Genomic DNA, 16,472 nt, shown 5'->3' on the forward strand with positions numbered 1-16,472 from the left:
GCAAAGAAAAACCCGGCTCCGGCAGGTGAGTTGGATGTCCTGATGAAATCCTTTCGCAGATTTTCCTGAATGTATTCAGACATGGCTTGTGTCTCTGGGATAGATAGAGGGTAGACTCGGCCTTCGGGAGGAGAGGTCCCAGGTAACAGATCAATGGAGCAGTCATAGTCTCTGTGAGGAGGAAGGCGATCAGCTGACTTTTTGCAGAAAACATGTCAGAAGGACTGATATTGGGAAGGTAACATGGGAGCAGTGGAGGTTTCAGCCAGAGGAATGGAAGGAGGTGGTAGTACCTTAGAAATACATTGTTGCTGACACTGAGGGCCCCAAGCCAATACTTGTCCAGAGTTCCAATCAAGATGCGGGGAGTGTTTCTCCAACCACGGAAGACCCAGAATGATGGGACTGGAGGATTTATGCTTGATTAGGAAAGAGATTTCCTCACCATGCAAAACCCCAATTCGAAAAAAAGCAATAGGGGGGGTTTTAAAGCAGATGGGGCTCATAGGCAAGAAGGAGCCGTCTACTGCGGTCACGGAGAGGGGTGTAGCCAGGGCAACAAAGGAAATGCCCAACTCAGAAGCCATAGATTGTTCCATAAAATTCCCGGCAGCTCCAGAATACACGTATGCAGAGAGTTGATAGGCATTTTGAGCCCAGTGGATAGCCACAGGAAGGGTGAAACTAGAGAAGCTGACAGAATTAAAGGATTGGTCCAGATCAGTGATGGCAAACCTTGGCACTCCAGATGTTTTGGAACTACATATCCCATGATGCTCAACTACACTGCAGAGTGAAAGAGCATCATGGGAAATGTAGTTCAAAAACATCTGGAGTGCCATGGTTTGTCATCACTGGTCTAGATCCTCTCCCTTCAAGTGACCTAGACCCTGGAGTTTCCCGGACTAACTGGTCAGGAGTTCAAAAGATGTCCTTTATTGCCACAATAAAGGCACAGGCCCAAACCCATGCGCCGGGCACGTTCCTCTGGAGTAAGGTGAGTTCTCCCAAGCTGCATAGGCTCTTCCAAAGTTTGAGAGGTTGGAGACGGAGAGGATTCCACAAGTATTTGGAATACTTGTGCTGGACGGCCAGCAGGGGGATGACTGGATCTCTCCAGGATCTGCTCCTGGAAGCGAATGTCTATTTGAATGCTCAATGCGATTAAATCATCCAACGTGGTAGGAATGGTGCATCCAGCGAGTTCATCCTTTACACGCTCAGATAGGCCTTGCCAGAAGGTAGTGGTAAAAGCCCCATTGTTCCATTTGAGTTCAGCGGCCAGCATACGGAATTGAACTGTTTATGGATCGACTGTCATTCCTAGCTGACAAAGACAAAGGAGGGCCCCAGTAGCAGAAGATACTCTGCCTGGCTCATCAAAAGTTTTCCAGAATGCATCCAAAAAGACCTGGAGGTCGGAGGTGATACAATTGTGTGATTTCCAAAGTGGGGAGGCCCAAGCTAGAGCATCACCAGAAAGGAGAGAGATGATATATGCCACTTTGGTGAGATTGGTTGGAAAATGGTGGCTGGAAAGTTCAAAGTGGATGGAACACTGATTAATGAAGCCACGACAAGCCTTAGGGTTGTCAGAAAAACAAGATGGTGGCGGCATATGCAAGCAGGGATTGCCAGGTGTAGCAGGTAACACGGGAGCAGGTGATGCAGAAGCAGAAGCCGAAGGAGATGAAGTTGCAGCGACTTGCAGACAATCCAGACGGGAGGCAAGATCCTGTAGAAACAGCATTATTTGCTCTTGATTTGCTTGTTGGGAGTTATGCCTCTGAACTAGATGTTGCATTTGATCCTCGGTCAGTGGCCCGACTCTCTGAAGAGCTCATGGCTTGAGCAAACTGTCATGGTGCTACTGATGTGATCCCACAGGTGAGCAGGTGACACAGGATCCCCCAGGGCATGGAATCTAAGGGCCAACCGGTGTTTTGTCAGGGACCCCCTCACGAGGGTTTGGGCTTACCTGCGTGTTGATCCCAGGTCACAATCCCCGGGTTCACCCCTCTCGCAAGGAGAGTACCAGAAGTCACAGTCAGACACGGATGGATGGATAAAGCAAAGGAGAGACGGATAGCGAGCCAAGGTCAGGGCGGGCAGCAGACAACATAATCAGGAGAACTAGCCGAGTTGGCACACAAGAGATTCACGAGAGGTCAGGTAAGCAGGTTACACGAAGGGCGATCAGGAACAAGTGTTGCTCAAGCAACCAGAAACTGGTCTGAGAGGAATTTAAATAGAGAAGCACATGGGAGGCTGGACAGGAAGTAGCAGAAAGGAAGTATGTAAAAGGTAACCGGTAAAACTGGCAACACCCATAACTGCTGAGTGCAGCAATGTCATAAACCATGAATCAGACAGAGACAGAAGTACAATTAAATCACACTTGTTTATTAAATAAAAATAAAAAGGTAAATGGAGAAAGCGTAGTCAAAGCATAGCCAGAGTCCAGTAACCGGATCAAGTAGTCAGCCAGTCCAGAGTTCAATAACCAGATTGGGTAATCAGCCAGGCCAGAAGTCAGGGATCCAAGTAGTGCAACAGCAAGCAGGATAAGGAGCCAGAAGGGATGTCAGAAAGACAGTCTTTAAACAGAAATGCAGGAGATGGTTTCTTGTGATGTGTCCAAGGCGAAGGCAGATATGAAGTAAGCTGGACAGCTTAAGGCCTCTTTCACACGGGGCGGATCAGTAATGATCCGCCCCGTGATGATCCGCTCGCTCAGCGGGGATGGCTCCGTTGTCCCCGCTGAGCCGGCTGCGGACAGGGCGGGCTCCGCACACTGTGCGGGGACCGCCCTGTCAGCTCTCCGCTCTCCTCTATGAGGATCGGATGAGCACGGACCGTGTGTCCGTGTTCATCCGATCCGCTCTGCAGACGGATAGAAAAATAGGATTTTCCTCCGTCTGCAGAATCGGACTGTTGCGGAGGCGGAGGAAATGTTCATCCGCAGACACCCGCTATCCCATAGGGATGAATGTATGCCCGTATTTCATCCGCAAACGGATGGATGAAATACGGACATATCATCCGCATGTGTGAAAGGGGCCTTAAGTAGGCAGGTCAGACGAGCATGATCAGGAACAGCTGGTAACTGTGGAGAGAGATGAAAGCTGGCAATTAGCCGACATCTGAGCAGCCAGCCCAGAGAAGGAAGGGCTAAGACAGCCCTGACAAGCAAGAGCTGAACACAGGAACCAGCTGACCTACAGCAGTAAAAGATAAGACACAGATCAGCACCACAGCTGATCTGTGACATTTGCAGCAGCCAAATATATATTTTTCATATGACATTTTTAAAAGGGATGAAGAAAGCTACTAATGCATCCATAATGGCTTCAGTGTTGCTCTTCTGCTCCTCTGTGAGGTTCAGATTATCCTTGTAAACATGGAGGCATTCACTGCCCATCACCCTTCTAAGTGTGGCTGCTTTCACCACTGCAGGCTTCTAATTTAACCCTGTGGCTAGGGAAGAGTCCTCAAACTCAGCCCTGAAATTGTCCCAGTTACTGATAATATCGCCAGTTACCCACAGCCTCAGGCAGTGGAATGCTATTAGCGGCCATGATGCTGTTTTCATTGCTATAAACACTTGGCTTCCAGAACAAGACTGCAATTGTTAGAAGAGGCACAATCAGTTCTAAGAACTCTCACATCAAGGCTAGCAGGCTCCCAGCATCAAATGTGTAGAAACCGTACAGATTTAGATACTTCTGACACCATGTTTCATGTGATATAGGTGAACACAACACAAGCCATTACTGCACAGAAGCCATGTTCATTGACTAATACCCAGCAGGAACTGGAAACACAAGAGAGGAAGGAGGAACAGAGATGCATCATAGAGTTGCATATAAACAAACACAACATCCCCTGCAGCAGCTGAGAGGAGAAGAGGAAAGCCATCAACACTGCGGGGTAGATGGGGAAACACGGGGAAGCATGGGCAGTAGGGGGAATCTGCACTGCAAGTAGTGATCGGGGTGTGCCCAGGCACACGTGGCACACCCCCTGCGCACACCTATGCTGCTGGGGTTGTTTTTACTTTGGCATTCCCTTCAATACAAGTTTCAAGTTGTCAGTACTGCTGCCACAACACGCTGCACCTACCCACACACTGGTTACCTCTGTCAACTACAGAACACTTCCCTATGTTTACAGATGAGGGGAGGAGGAGAAGTTCTGTAATCATAAAGCACTGTTGGTCATATGGTGACAACACTGCTCCCCTACACCTACAATACATGTGTGAGTGTTGTCAAACTAGGACAGGGAGATTGTTATTAATAAGGAAAAGAAAAAAAGAATACAGCCACTACATCTGAGGACTGGCGAGCTGTAGTACATTACTATTTTGTTATTGGGTTTAGAATCAAGGTATGTCTTGTGTAACCTGGGTTCTAGAGGTAGAAATGTATCCAGTTCCGATATTACTATCTGTGTCTGCAAAGCTCCCTTGTTGGGACACTGTTGGGAGTGTATTTACTTGGCTGGCTCAGTCTCAGGGTTGCATGCAACATTTAGGATGACCAAACACAAATCCAAGATCAGTAAATGCAGCCATTTATTATAGATATGATATTATATGACATGATGACGGCATGCCAGGTTTGTAAGGAGAGAAGATCAGCTGAGTACAACCTATCAAACTTGGCATGCAATCACATGCATATTATTAGAGTTGCAATTATATGGGAGAGCTACAGTCTAATGCGAATTTTACTGATTAGAAGCGTTTGGTGCCCTTATAAAAACACAAAGGGATGTCAATATCCTACATCTCTTCTGTTTCTTAGGTATTCATCAAGCAGTAATTCTGCGCTGTGTAACTGATGGTCAGAGGCCTGATGTGAGCGTCCTAGACCAGTACAGTGATGTTAGAATGGTAGCTGAAGCCAAAGAGTTAATGATCAGATGCTGGGATGAAAATGCAGAGAACAGACCCAGCTTCCATGGTAAGCATAGCTCCCAACTGTCCCTGATTTCGAGGGACTGTCCCTGATTTGGAGCAATGTCCCTCTGTCCCTCTTTCCTCCTCATTTTTGTCTGTGCTATATAGTATATAAAATGCACTTTTTATCTTTCAAAAAGTTTTTACCAGTGCTAAACCTTTCATCCAAATTCTAAATTGCTGCATGTGTAAATGTTAAAAGCCAATATAAAGGAATAGTAGTGGTAAAAAAAAGCCCTTGTGGATTTAATTAACCTTTATTTTTTTTTTTGGTTAATTCTCAAAAAAACACGGTTTTGTTGGCCAACAATCCGAACGAGGCTTTAGTATAATGCCAGGAGTGAATAGAGAGTACACAGTAGCCCTGACAGAGGCAGAAAATCCCACCAACATACAGGTAGGGACAGAGAGGAAATATCTTCAAAATGAACTCGGACAGCAATAAAATGTCTTGCTGGAGTTGAGCTCCGGAAAGTTTTAAACCTTCATGACCAGGCTATTTTTTGCTATGCGGCACTGTGCTACTTTAAGTGACAATTGTGTCATGCAACTCTGTACTCAAAACAAAATTTTTATTCATTTTTTTCACAACATAGAGTTTTTTCTTTTGGTGTTGTTTTTTTTTTATAGTATAAACCAAAAAAAACTAAAAAATTTTTTTTACTTTCTGCTATAAAACATATCCATTAACCTCTTGAGATCCGCGCTATAGCCGAATGACGGCTACAGCGCGGACCTGCTTTGCCGGGACGACGTCTGTTGACGTCGTCCCATGCACGAGCGGCCTGCGCGCCCCCTGAGGGGCGCGTGCGGCACGCTCTGTGATCGGCGAGTCTATGAGACTTGCCTGATCACAGATCCGAGCAAGGGGTCGATCCCGACCCCTTACCATATGATCAGCTGTCAGCCAATGACAGCTGATCATGTGATACAACGGAGCCGGTAATCGGCTATTTTTCCTCCTCACGCTGACAGCGCGAGGAGAGAAAAAAAAAGCCGGTCACCGGCGGCCGTGATCGGGACATCTGTCCCAATCACGGCCAGCGTATCAGTGCCCACCTGCCTCCTGCCTGTAACCCCCAGATGATTAAAAAAGTGCCACACAGCAGTGCCACCCATCAGTGCACATAGGGCCACCCAGCAGTGCCATACATCAGTGCCCACAGTGCCATACATCAGTGCCCACAGTGCCACCTATCAGTGCCCACAATCTGCCTCAAAAACATTGCTGCACCTCAGTGCCACATATCCGTGCCCATCAGTGCCCAGCAGTGCCACCTATCAGTGCCCATCAGTCAGTGGCGGAATTATAGGGGTCGCCAAGATCGCCATGGCGACCGGGCCCCTTGCTGCAGGGGGCCCGAGGGCCCCCTGTACTCTTCAATAGGAGCGGAGGCTGAGAGGAGCTCCCCGATCATCAGCCGAACTGAAATCGGCACTGTGCGGGAGCTCCTCACATTAGGCTTAGTGAAAGCACAGTGTGTGCTCTTTGTCTCCCCCTAGAGTGCAGTACCCGGCAGGAAGAGCAAAAGGTAAATGTCTGCTGTTTTTTTTTAAATAAGACTATCTACTGTATTTGTGTTTGTGTGTGTGTGTGTGTGTGTGTGTGAGCATGCTTGTATGTGTGTGTGAACATGCTTGTATGTGTGTGTGAACATGCTTGTATGTGTGTGTGTGTGTGTGTGTGTGTGTGTGTGAGCATGCTTGTATGTGCATGTGTGTGAGCATGTGTGTGTGTGAGCATGCTTGTATGTGTGTGAGCATGCTTGTATGTGTGTGAGCATGCTTGTATGTGTATGTGTGTGAGCATGCTTGTATGTGTATGTGTGTGAGCATGCTTGTATGTGTGTGACCATGCTTGTATGTGTGTGAGCATGCTTGTGCGTGTGTGTGAGCATGCTTGTATGTGCGTGTGTGTGAGCATGCTTGTATGTGCGTGTGTGTGAGCATGCTTGTATGTGCGTGCTTGTATGTGCGTGTGTGTGTGAGCATGCTTGTATGTGCGTGTGTGTGTGAGCATGCTTGTGTGCGTGTGTGTGAGCATGCTTGTGTGCGTGTGTGTGAGCATGCTTGTGTGCGTGTGTGTGAGCATGCTTGTGTGTGTGTGTGTGAGCATGCTTGTATGTGTGTGAGCATGCATGTATGTGTGTGTGAGCATGCTCGTGTGTGTGTGTGTGTGAGCATGCTTGTGTGTGTGAGCATGCTTGTATGTGTGTGTGTGAGCATGCTTGTATGTATGTATGTGTATGTATGCATGTGTGTGTGCATGTGTTTATCAGTGGCGGTGCATCCAAAAGGGTGCACAGGTTCCACCCCCTCTATGACCAATGGATAGATTCATGCATAGCATAGCAGGAATCTATCCATGGCCACCGCTGCCACCCCCATATTTAGGTGTCTGGTCCCTTTTGGGGTGCCGGGTGCCTGAATTACAGCAGCGGGGGGTGTTTTTGCAGCACCTGATTAGAGCCATGGGCTCTAATAGGCTTCAAAATAGGTGAACTGCGAGCGCCATGCTTGACGCTCACAGTCTACCCAGGTGTGTTAGAAAAGTGAATTAATATTCACTTTCCTAACACTGAACCACCTCTCCACCAATCAGGTGTGCGGGTCTTTTACCCATCACCAGATTGGCTGAAACGATAGGTGCAGCTATTGGATGACCATCAGGAGGAGAGGACGGGAGATGAGGATGGCAGTAGCTGCATGGAGGACCCCGCTCATGGCCGTTACCCGCTGCCCCACCAAGACAGGGTAAGTGGCGGGCAGACAGTGAGCGGGCAGGGGGGATTCACAGTGGCAGCATTTGATGGGCACAGTAGCAGCATTTGATGGGTACACTGGCAGCATTTGATGGGCACAGCGGTGGCATTTGATGGGCACAGCGACAGAGTTTGATGGGCACAGTAGTGACATTTGATGGTACAGTGGTGGCATTAGATGGTACAGTGGTGGCGTTTGATGGGCACAGTGGCTGTAATTGATGTTTTTTAAATCGGTTCCTTTATATGCAGCCACCCACTTGGGACTGGGCCCTGGTGTTCCACCATCGGGCTCGGAGAAAAGAGCCCTGTCCGGAGGTCGGGGGGGGGGGTCTGGGGGGGGCCCGCCATGGTTTCCTGCATTTGGGCCCTGAAGGTTCTAGTTACGCCACTGCCATCAGTCCCATCTATCAGTGGTACCCATCAGTGCCCCTTAGTGCCACCCATCCATGCCACCCATCAGTGCCCATCTTTGCCCATCAGTGCCACCTTATCTGTGCCCATCAGTACTGTCTTATCTGTGCCTATCGGTGCCACCTTATCTGTGCCTTTTAGTGTCGCCTTAACTGTGCCTATCAGTGCCCACCATGCCGCCTATCAGTGCCCACCAGTGCCGCTTATCAGTGCCCACCAGTGCCGCCTCATCAGTGCATTTCAATGAAGGAGAAAAATTACCTGTTTGCAAAATTTTATAAAAAAACTATTAAACATGATTTTTTTTTTTGCATCTTTTTTTGTTTGTTTAGCAAAAAATAAAACTCCCAACTGTAATTAAATACCACCAAAAGAAAGCTCTATTTGTGGGAAAAAAATTATAAAAATTTCATTTGGGTAGTGTTGTATGGCCACATAATTGTCATTCAAAGTGCATCAGTGCTGAAAGCTGAAAATTGGTCTTGGCAGGAGGGGGGTTTAAGTGCACAGTAAGCAAGTGGTTAAAAAAAAATAGATCTCTTAATACATTTTGGCCAAAACGTATTCTGCTACATGTCTTTGGTAAAAAAAAAAAAATCCCAATAAGTGTATATTGATTGGTTTGCATGAAAGATATAGGGGTTGATTTACTAAACGCAAATCCACTTTGCACTACAAGTGCACTGCGAGTGCACTTGGAAGTATAGTCACTTTAGATCTGAGGGGAACATCTGAAATGAGGGGAAGCTCTGCTGATTTTATCATCCAATCATATAAAAGCAAGAATGCTGTTTTTTTTTCTCCTTGCATGTCCCCCTCAGAACTACAACGTAGTGCAAAGTGGATTTTCCTTTAGTAAATTAACCCCATAGTGTCTACAAACAAAGGGATGTATACTGGAATTGTGTTTTTTTTTTTTTTTTTTGCTCATTGTAATGGCTTATAACTTATAACGACTTGTAACTCACACAGCTGTGTTCGGGTAAGATCAGAGCTGAGCACTGGGCATCTGCAGTCAATCATTGGCCGGCACCTGGTGATTGGCATGTGCTGTGACGAATCACAGCACAGGCGTGCCGGCGGTCACATACACATGTGCCCTCTACCTGTTACAGCAGAATCACGTATATGTATGTATATATATTATATATATATATATATATATATATATATATATATATATATATATATATATATATATATATATATATATATATATATATATATATATATATATATATATAAATATAATATACACACACAAGATTTTGCACAGCCGGCCCGCACTGTAGCTGTAGATTTACAAAACAAGATCAGCAAGCAGTTACTGAATAAAATTATTTTATTTTTATAAACCTTCTAGCATGTTCTGTGCAGTGCCATGGAGATTGATTTATAATGGTTCCTTTTTTAAGACTGCAGTGAATGTACATCAGTGATGAATGAAGCTCATCAGAAGGAGGTCAGAAGTGCTGTTCAAAATGTTAAAGATCATCTCTTAAATACAGGTTCTTCAGATCAGGTACTCCATATTGTCACAATGGCTGCACTCCATGTGTTTGTATACCTTAAGGCTGATTTCACACTGATCCGTTTTTCTTCTGCCTTTTAAAAAAAGCAGAAGAAAAATGTGTGCCATGAAATCCTATGGAACACTTCACATTGATCTGTTGTGGTTCCACTGTGTTTGGTAAAATCCTGCTTGCTGCATTTTGGTGCAGATTTGGCGTGGTAAAGAAACTGCACCAAAAAACACACCTCCCAATTGAAATGCATTGAAAAAGAAGGCAAAAAACGCACCCATGCTGCATTTTTGATGCGTTTTTTGAGTCATATGTTCTGTAAAAAACACACCGCACACGCATAACTGCCCTTAATTGGTTGTAAATCTTCTCATATACCCAGTGATGTGACTGGTTTCCAGGAGATGCACAGAGATGAAACACATGCTCCTACATAAGTTGTACCTGATTATCTGCATCTATCTTTCCCCTACATTCATTCAATCAAAGTTTAAAATGTAGGCCTCATGCACACAGGGCATTTTTACAGCTGCTTTTAGCAGCATCATACTTTTTATTTATTATTTTTCTGCAGCTCAAAAACACCTCTCCATGTTACTCTATGACCTCATGCGCACACAGGCTTTTTAGGAGCTGCAAAAAAAAACCCCAGGGCCAGCGCGTTCTGAGGACCAGCGTTACAGCTGTAAAAACGTATGACACTGCTAAACGCGGTTTAATGCTGGAAACAATGTTAAGCCGTGCCAGGCTTTTTTTTAAATGTCAAAATCAATTGTTTCCTATGAGAGCCCATTTATTTGAATAGGAGTCACATCCAAGTCAGATCATGATGATCTGACTTGTGCGCTGAGGATCTTGAAGGGGAACCCCACGTCAAATTGAAAAAAAACCCCATAAAATGGCATGGGGTCCCCCCCAAGATCCATACCAGACCCTTTTCTGAGCATGCAGCCCGGCAGGTCAGGAAAGGGGGGGATGAGCAAGTGGCCGTCCTCCTGGACCATACCAGTCTGCATGCCCTCAACATGGGTGGCTCTACACCCCCCCCCCACCCCAACACACCTTGTCCCCATGTTGATGGGGACAAGGGACTATTCCCCACAACCCTGGGCGATGATTGTGGGGGTCTGTGGGTGTCATTGTACCCCTACTCATTCACCCAGAAAGGTATGAAAAATAAATAAAAACAGTACACAGGTTTTAGACAAAGTCCAACGTGTCTTCACGTTCCAATCTTCTCCCCTCTCTGGTTCTTTTTCCTCCTCCGGTAATGTCTTTTCCCTCCACTGTCTTTTTCCGCTGTCTTCTTCTTCTGGTTCTTCTGCTGCCTTCCTCTGATGTTTTCTCCCAACACTAGCTCCCACTGTTGTGTTAGGTCCGGTATGTGCCGTTACTTATATAGCCATGGGGCGTGGCCATCCGGTGATGTCACCACGCTCCCTTGTGGCATCACCACCCAGGGCATGATGGGGTAGTGACATCACAAAGGGCGGGGTCTTGGAAATTCCGGGACTGTTGGAAACTGTGACAGTGATCAGTGATAATACTATACACTGTCCCTGTTTAATGACACTGTCTGTGAAGGGGTTAACATCTAGGGCTATCAAGGGGTTAAATGTGTGCCTAAGAATGTGTAATATGTGTACAGTTTGCTGCTTTTACTGAGATCTCTTTGTTTCTTATCTCTGCTTTGCAAGCATGAGAAACAGAGCGATTGTTCCCTTTGTACAGAGCCCTTTGTTGATTTTCAGCCCTGCTGAGCAGCAGGTTCCAGCTATGAGTACAGGGCAGGCGGGCAGTTCAAAGGGGTTAAATATGTCATATTGCCATATGTTATTAACAACAGTGAACCATTTAACGTTACTTTTTTTTATAGCAAGCTGAGCCTGAATTGGATGATATTAGTAGAGATAAGGATGAATTTCTGGAAGGTAAGTAAAGTGATTAACACACCTACACACCATTGTGCTTCTGTGCAAATTATCATTTGTGAATCTGTAGATTTGTAATTCTTTACCCAAAAATTAAAACTATTTTATTTAAAGCAGAATTAAACTCAGCCACCAGAATCCTCATTTATCATATTATCAATATTTGAAACCTTTTAACAGCACACTACAATGTTTTTTTTCTCCCCTTAGCATCTTTTTTTTGTTGCTTTTACAAATTACTTTAGAAACAATTCAGTACTGTCTATGATACTTTTTTTATTTGCAATAACAGAGTTTTTCAGGACAAGCTTTTGGGGTATGTACCCTTCAAGGTTCCAGCAGTACCGCAGAGTAATTCTGGGACATACCCCGAAAACTGGTCCTGAAAAATATCAGGACAACTTTCTTTTCCATGTCTCCCAGTTGCAGCCTGCACCATATTAGCTGTTGGCATCATCCTCCAGCCCAGAGTAAATTTTCCGCCCTTTCTACTAGACATGGTGGCCGGTGGGTGTCGGTGTCTGCTTATCGGAATCTGTAAGCCCCCTTTAACAAGGGAGCTCCCAGATCCTGGGCCCTCCACTATGTGAATGAGTATGGAGTACATAGCATTCACCAAAAAGTGTCCAAGAAGTAAAAAAAATAAAAAAAAATTAAAAAAAAATAGTTTTTGACAAGTCCATTGTCATTCATGCCGCCCAGTGCACCCAAAAAAATATTAAAAAAATGGTCCCGCCATCCATGAAGGCTGTCTGCCTACTGCAGGCTCCTCTGTTTGACAGCTCTTTTTTATAGGGACGGGCCATCTGGAAACGTCACTGGTGGCACTGCCCCCTTGCAATGTCGCCGGCCTAGCATGCACCAGTCCGTGATGTCGCAAGGGGGGGTGGTGCCATCTGGTGACGTCAATAGATGGCCCCGTCCCTTCCCTATAAAGGAACTGTCAAATGGCAGAGCCCTCAGTAGGCGGTCGGCCTTCATCGATCTGGGTTATTTTTTTAATTTTTATTTTTAAAGTCCCGGGGGCGGTGGGATTTACAATGGATTTTTATTTTTTAATAAAGGAATTGTCTGTATTTTTTTTTCTTTTTACTTTTTTGTGAATGGGTAGGGGTACTATACTCATTCACATGGAAGGAGGGGGGGGGGCAGGATCTGGGAGTTCCCTTGTTAAGGGGGGCTTCAAGATTCCGATAAACCCCTTGCCCGCAGACCCCCACAACCACCATCCACAGTTGTTGGGATGAGGCTCTTGTCCCCAACATCAACATGGTGATAAGGTGCTTTGGGGTGGGGACATGTGGCCTGGTATGGTTCAGGAGGGGATGCGCTCACCCCCCCCCCCCCCCCACCTTTTCCTGACCTGCTGGGCTGCATGTTCGGATAAGGGTCTGTTATGGATTTTGGGTGGACCCCATGCCGTTTTATTTTGTTTAATTTTGGCATGGGGTTCCCCTTAAAGTCCATATCAGACCCGCAGGAGCCAGGTATGGAGTGGGAGGCGGCATTCTTTTCTTTACATTCATCTCTCAGTGGGGAATTCAATTCAGAAACCAAACTAAACAAATTCCACTACAAAATTAAATTAGTAAGTTAACTAATATATCCAAAACAAAACAAATTTTTACGTTCTGGACATGTTTACTTTCTACAGTGTTATGGCTATAATCTCGCACATGCGCAGTCATCACATGAGGTGTTTAAGGAAGTTCTCAATGGGCTACTACTCTTGTAGGATGTCAATGCAATGCTGCTGAGTACAGATGACATAGGCACGGCTGCTTTGTGAATGAACTGACGGCACACTGTCATAATGCTTTAGATCGGAGTTTGGCAACCCATCTATCGCAATCTACCCATCAAACGCGGGTGGGTGACTTGTAGATTGTAAACACTCCTTGGAGCCAGTCTTTCCTTGCAGCCTTCTCCGCCATGCTCATCCTTCCTCACAGCACAGAAGAAATAATGAGGCAGCACAGCTCAGAACAGAGGGCCAGAGCGGGAGCTGGCCAAGTAAACTTTAGCTGCTAGGCAGTCCTAGCAATCAGTCGCCAAATTTTTAATAAGGAAAGTTGACTCTGGAATCTTTGGCTCCCGCCCTCTGTCCAGATCTGTACTGCCTCCCGCTTCTGCTCTGCGTACACCTCTATAGGTAAGAGAATTAATCTACTGACACTAACGTCCACATCCACTGCTCTTGTGACATCAACGCTGCTGCTGTGTGTGTGTGTGTGTGTGTGTTGGGTGATGTAAAGGGGGGGAAGGAAATTGCTGCAGGAGGCAGACTGCCCTATTGTGGGGAAGGAGGGTATGTTGCGAAAAGGGCAGAGGGCATTGCTATGAGGGGTGGGGGGCACTACTGTGGGGGAAGAGGGGGTGGTGTGAAAGGAGCAGAGGACAATGCTATGGAGGGGGCAAATGGATAGAGGACAGTAATGTGTGTGTGTGTGTGTGGGGGGGGGGGGGGTGATGTGAAGGGGGAAGTGGACATTGCTATGGAGGGGTGGGCATAAGACACAACTGTCGGAAGGGGGGGTGTTGATGTGAAAGGGGGCAGAGGACACTGCTGTATAGAGACACAGGTCATTACTGTGTGTTGGGGGGGGGGGGGGGCAGAGGACACTACTGTGCCTAAAATCCCCCCCAACAGGGCTTCTAAAAGAATTGTAAAAAATATTGTAACATTTAACAAAATGTAAAAATAAAAACTACTGACACCATCCACTGCCTGGCAGACAATGTCTGCTGCCCTACTGGAACAGTATTGCAGGAGACTTTACTGCCACTTTAATATAATTCTTTCTTTGCTCATGGAAGGAAAACTAAAAAGATAATTTAACTTGCTCCAACACCCCTTTTTATTATCATATACTTACTGTTCAACTGACAGGAGTGAAATACCCGACCCTTGCCCTTTCTCACATCTGATGGCACTGGTCCCTCAGAATTGGCCCATTCGTGTCACATGAAGACAGGGAAGGGGTCTATAGCTTTTTGTAAGCTCTAAATCGGTTTGGAGGGAAGATTAGACCCTTTCCTTAAACCCACAAGAGCATAAAAAAAAAAACATCTACACTGCAAAAATTTTATCCGAATGCATTTAGCCAGCCCACCATCAAATGACAGCAGGGCTGTGCGGTTCTCAATCGCGCCGTGTTGCTAGGACATGGCGTGACCCCGATCTCTGTAAAGAGCTGCATCTGTGGCTCTTTAACCATGTGATTGGCTGTGTCCAATCACAGCCGGCCACATGTAAACACGGAAATGCCGGTAATTGCCGCTCCTCGCCTCACACTGACAGTGAATGGCAAGGAGGGCCGATCAGCCGGATCTCTATGCAGGGGGACATCTAAACATGTAATCAGGGTACTGATCATCAGTAGGCAAGTGGTTAATCTTGCTTAAAAACAAAAGTATTAAATACCCACGTCTGAATGTTTTTGCTGTCTGTGTCCCATTGGGGAGATTTCACTTAAATGCTTACACTGGAGGTGAAACAGGAAGTGACAGGAAATCACTACAAAATTATGGAAATTACCCTCTTAGCCCCTGTACACACGGTCGGACATTCTGCCAACCAAATCCGTTGGATGTTGTCCGACGGATTTTGTCCGACGGATTGTGTCCGAAACTGTTGCATACACATGGTCGGACCAAGTTGTCAGAAAATCCGATCATTCAGAACGTGATGAACTTTATTTAGTTACGACGGGACTACGTTCATGCTAGTAGCCAATAGCTTTGGTGTAGGAATTTGATCTGAGCATGCGTGACACTTTGTCCGATCGGAATTATCTACACATGATCAGAGTATGTCCGATCGGACCAGTTTGTCGGAAAATATTTCCAACAAGTTGGAAAATTGGGTCCGACGGATATTCCGACGGAATCAGTCCGATGCATACCACACACAGTCTGATTATCCGACAACACGGTCTGATAGGACACATTCCGACGGATTCTCGGACCGTGTGTACAAGGGCTTAGACATTGTTCACCTGAAATGGTGTCCCCATTTGAAGATTTAAACACATCTCTTTCTGTAGTGCCATCTAGGGTTGGGTTCGCCTGGCGGTCGGTTCATGGCGAATTTTGGTCGTTCGCAATTCGCCAAACCGGTGGACTTCTGGCTCTGTTCGCGCGGCAGACATATGCGTTTACATTGTGAAGAACTTTGACCCATGACACATCCATCATGGGGTACAGGACAGCCAATTGAGACATTTCAGCACATGGACAATTGGACATACCCCCTACCTTATAAATAGACCTGATCTGGCGGCCATTTTACATTCTGTCTTTTGTCAGTGTAGGGAAAGGACACTGTGCGGAGCAGGGACACTAGCTATTACTATTAGGTCCAAAAAAGTCCTTTTAAGTACTAGTATAGGTGTACAGTATATAGGGTTGTAATACACTTATAATATACTTTCGTTCAAATATAGAAAGTATATTATGGTGCACTGCTGACTGCTGTGCTGCTGAGTGCTGACCGATTCTGCAGCTGTCTTTTATCAGTGCAGGTACTGAGGGACAGTTTGGTGTTTGGAGCAGGGACAGTCTGAAAATCACTAGCTACTAGGTCCACAAAGGTCCTTTTAAGGACTGGTATAGGTGTACAGTATATAGGGTTGTACACGTATAATATACTTTCTTTCAAATATAGAAAGCATATTATAGTGCACTGCACTGCTGTGCTGCTGACCGATTCTGCAGCTGTCGTTTCTCAGTGTAGGGAGGGACAGTTTGGTGTTTGGAGCAGGGACAGTCTGCAATTCACTAGCTACTAGCTAGCTACTATTAGGTCCACAAAAGTCCTTTTAAGGACTGGTATATGTGAACTATTTGGTGTGCAGTATATAGGGGTGTAATACACGTA

General features: G+C 45.9%; 1 protein-coding gene across 1 annotated transcript in view; it reads left to right on the forward strand.

Annotated features, from left to right (window-relative positions):
- Positions 1-16,472, forward strand: part of LOC143943376 (receptor-interacting serine/threonine-protein kinase 3-like) — a 71,271-nt gene that overhangs the window by 47,080 nt on the left and 7,719 nt on the right. Inside the window, exons 5-7 of the mRNA XM_077465104.1 lie at positions 4,809-4,967; positions 9,555-9,661; positions 11,539-11,593. Of these exons, the coding sequence (XP_077321230.1) occupies positions 4,809-4,967; positions 9,555-9,661; positions 11,539-11,593 (321 nt within the window). The remainder of the gene's footprint in view (positions 1-4,808; positions 4,968-9,554; positions 9,662-11,538; positions 11,594-16,472) is intronic.

The sequence above is a fragment of the Lithobates pipiens genome, unplaced genomic scaffold (genome assembly GCF_037356315.1).
Source record: "Lithobates pipiens isolate NorthernLeopardFrog02 unplaced genomic scaffold, aLitPip1_a1.2 Scaffold_30, whole genome shotgun sequence".
In the NCBI taxonomy this organism is placed as follows: Eukaryota; Metazoa; Chordata; class Amphibia; order Anura; family Ranidae; genus Lithobates; species Lithobates pipiens.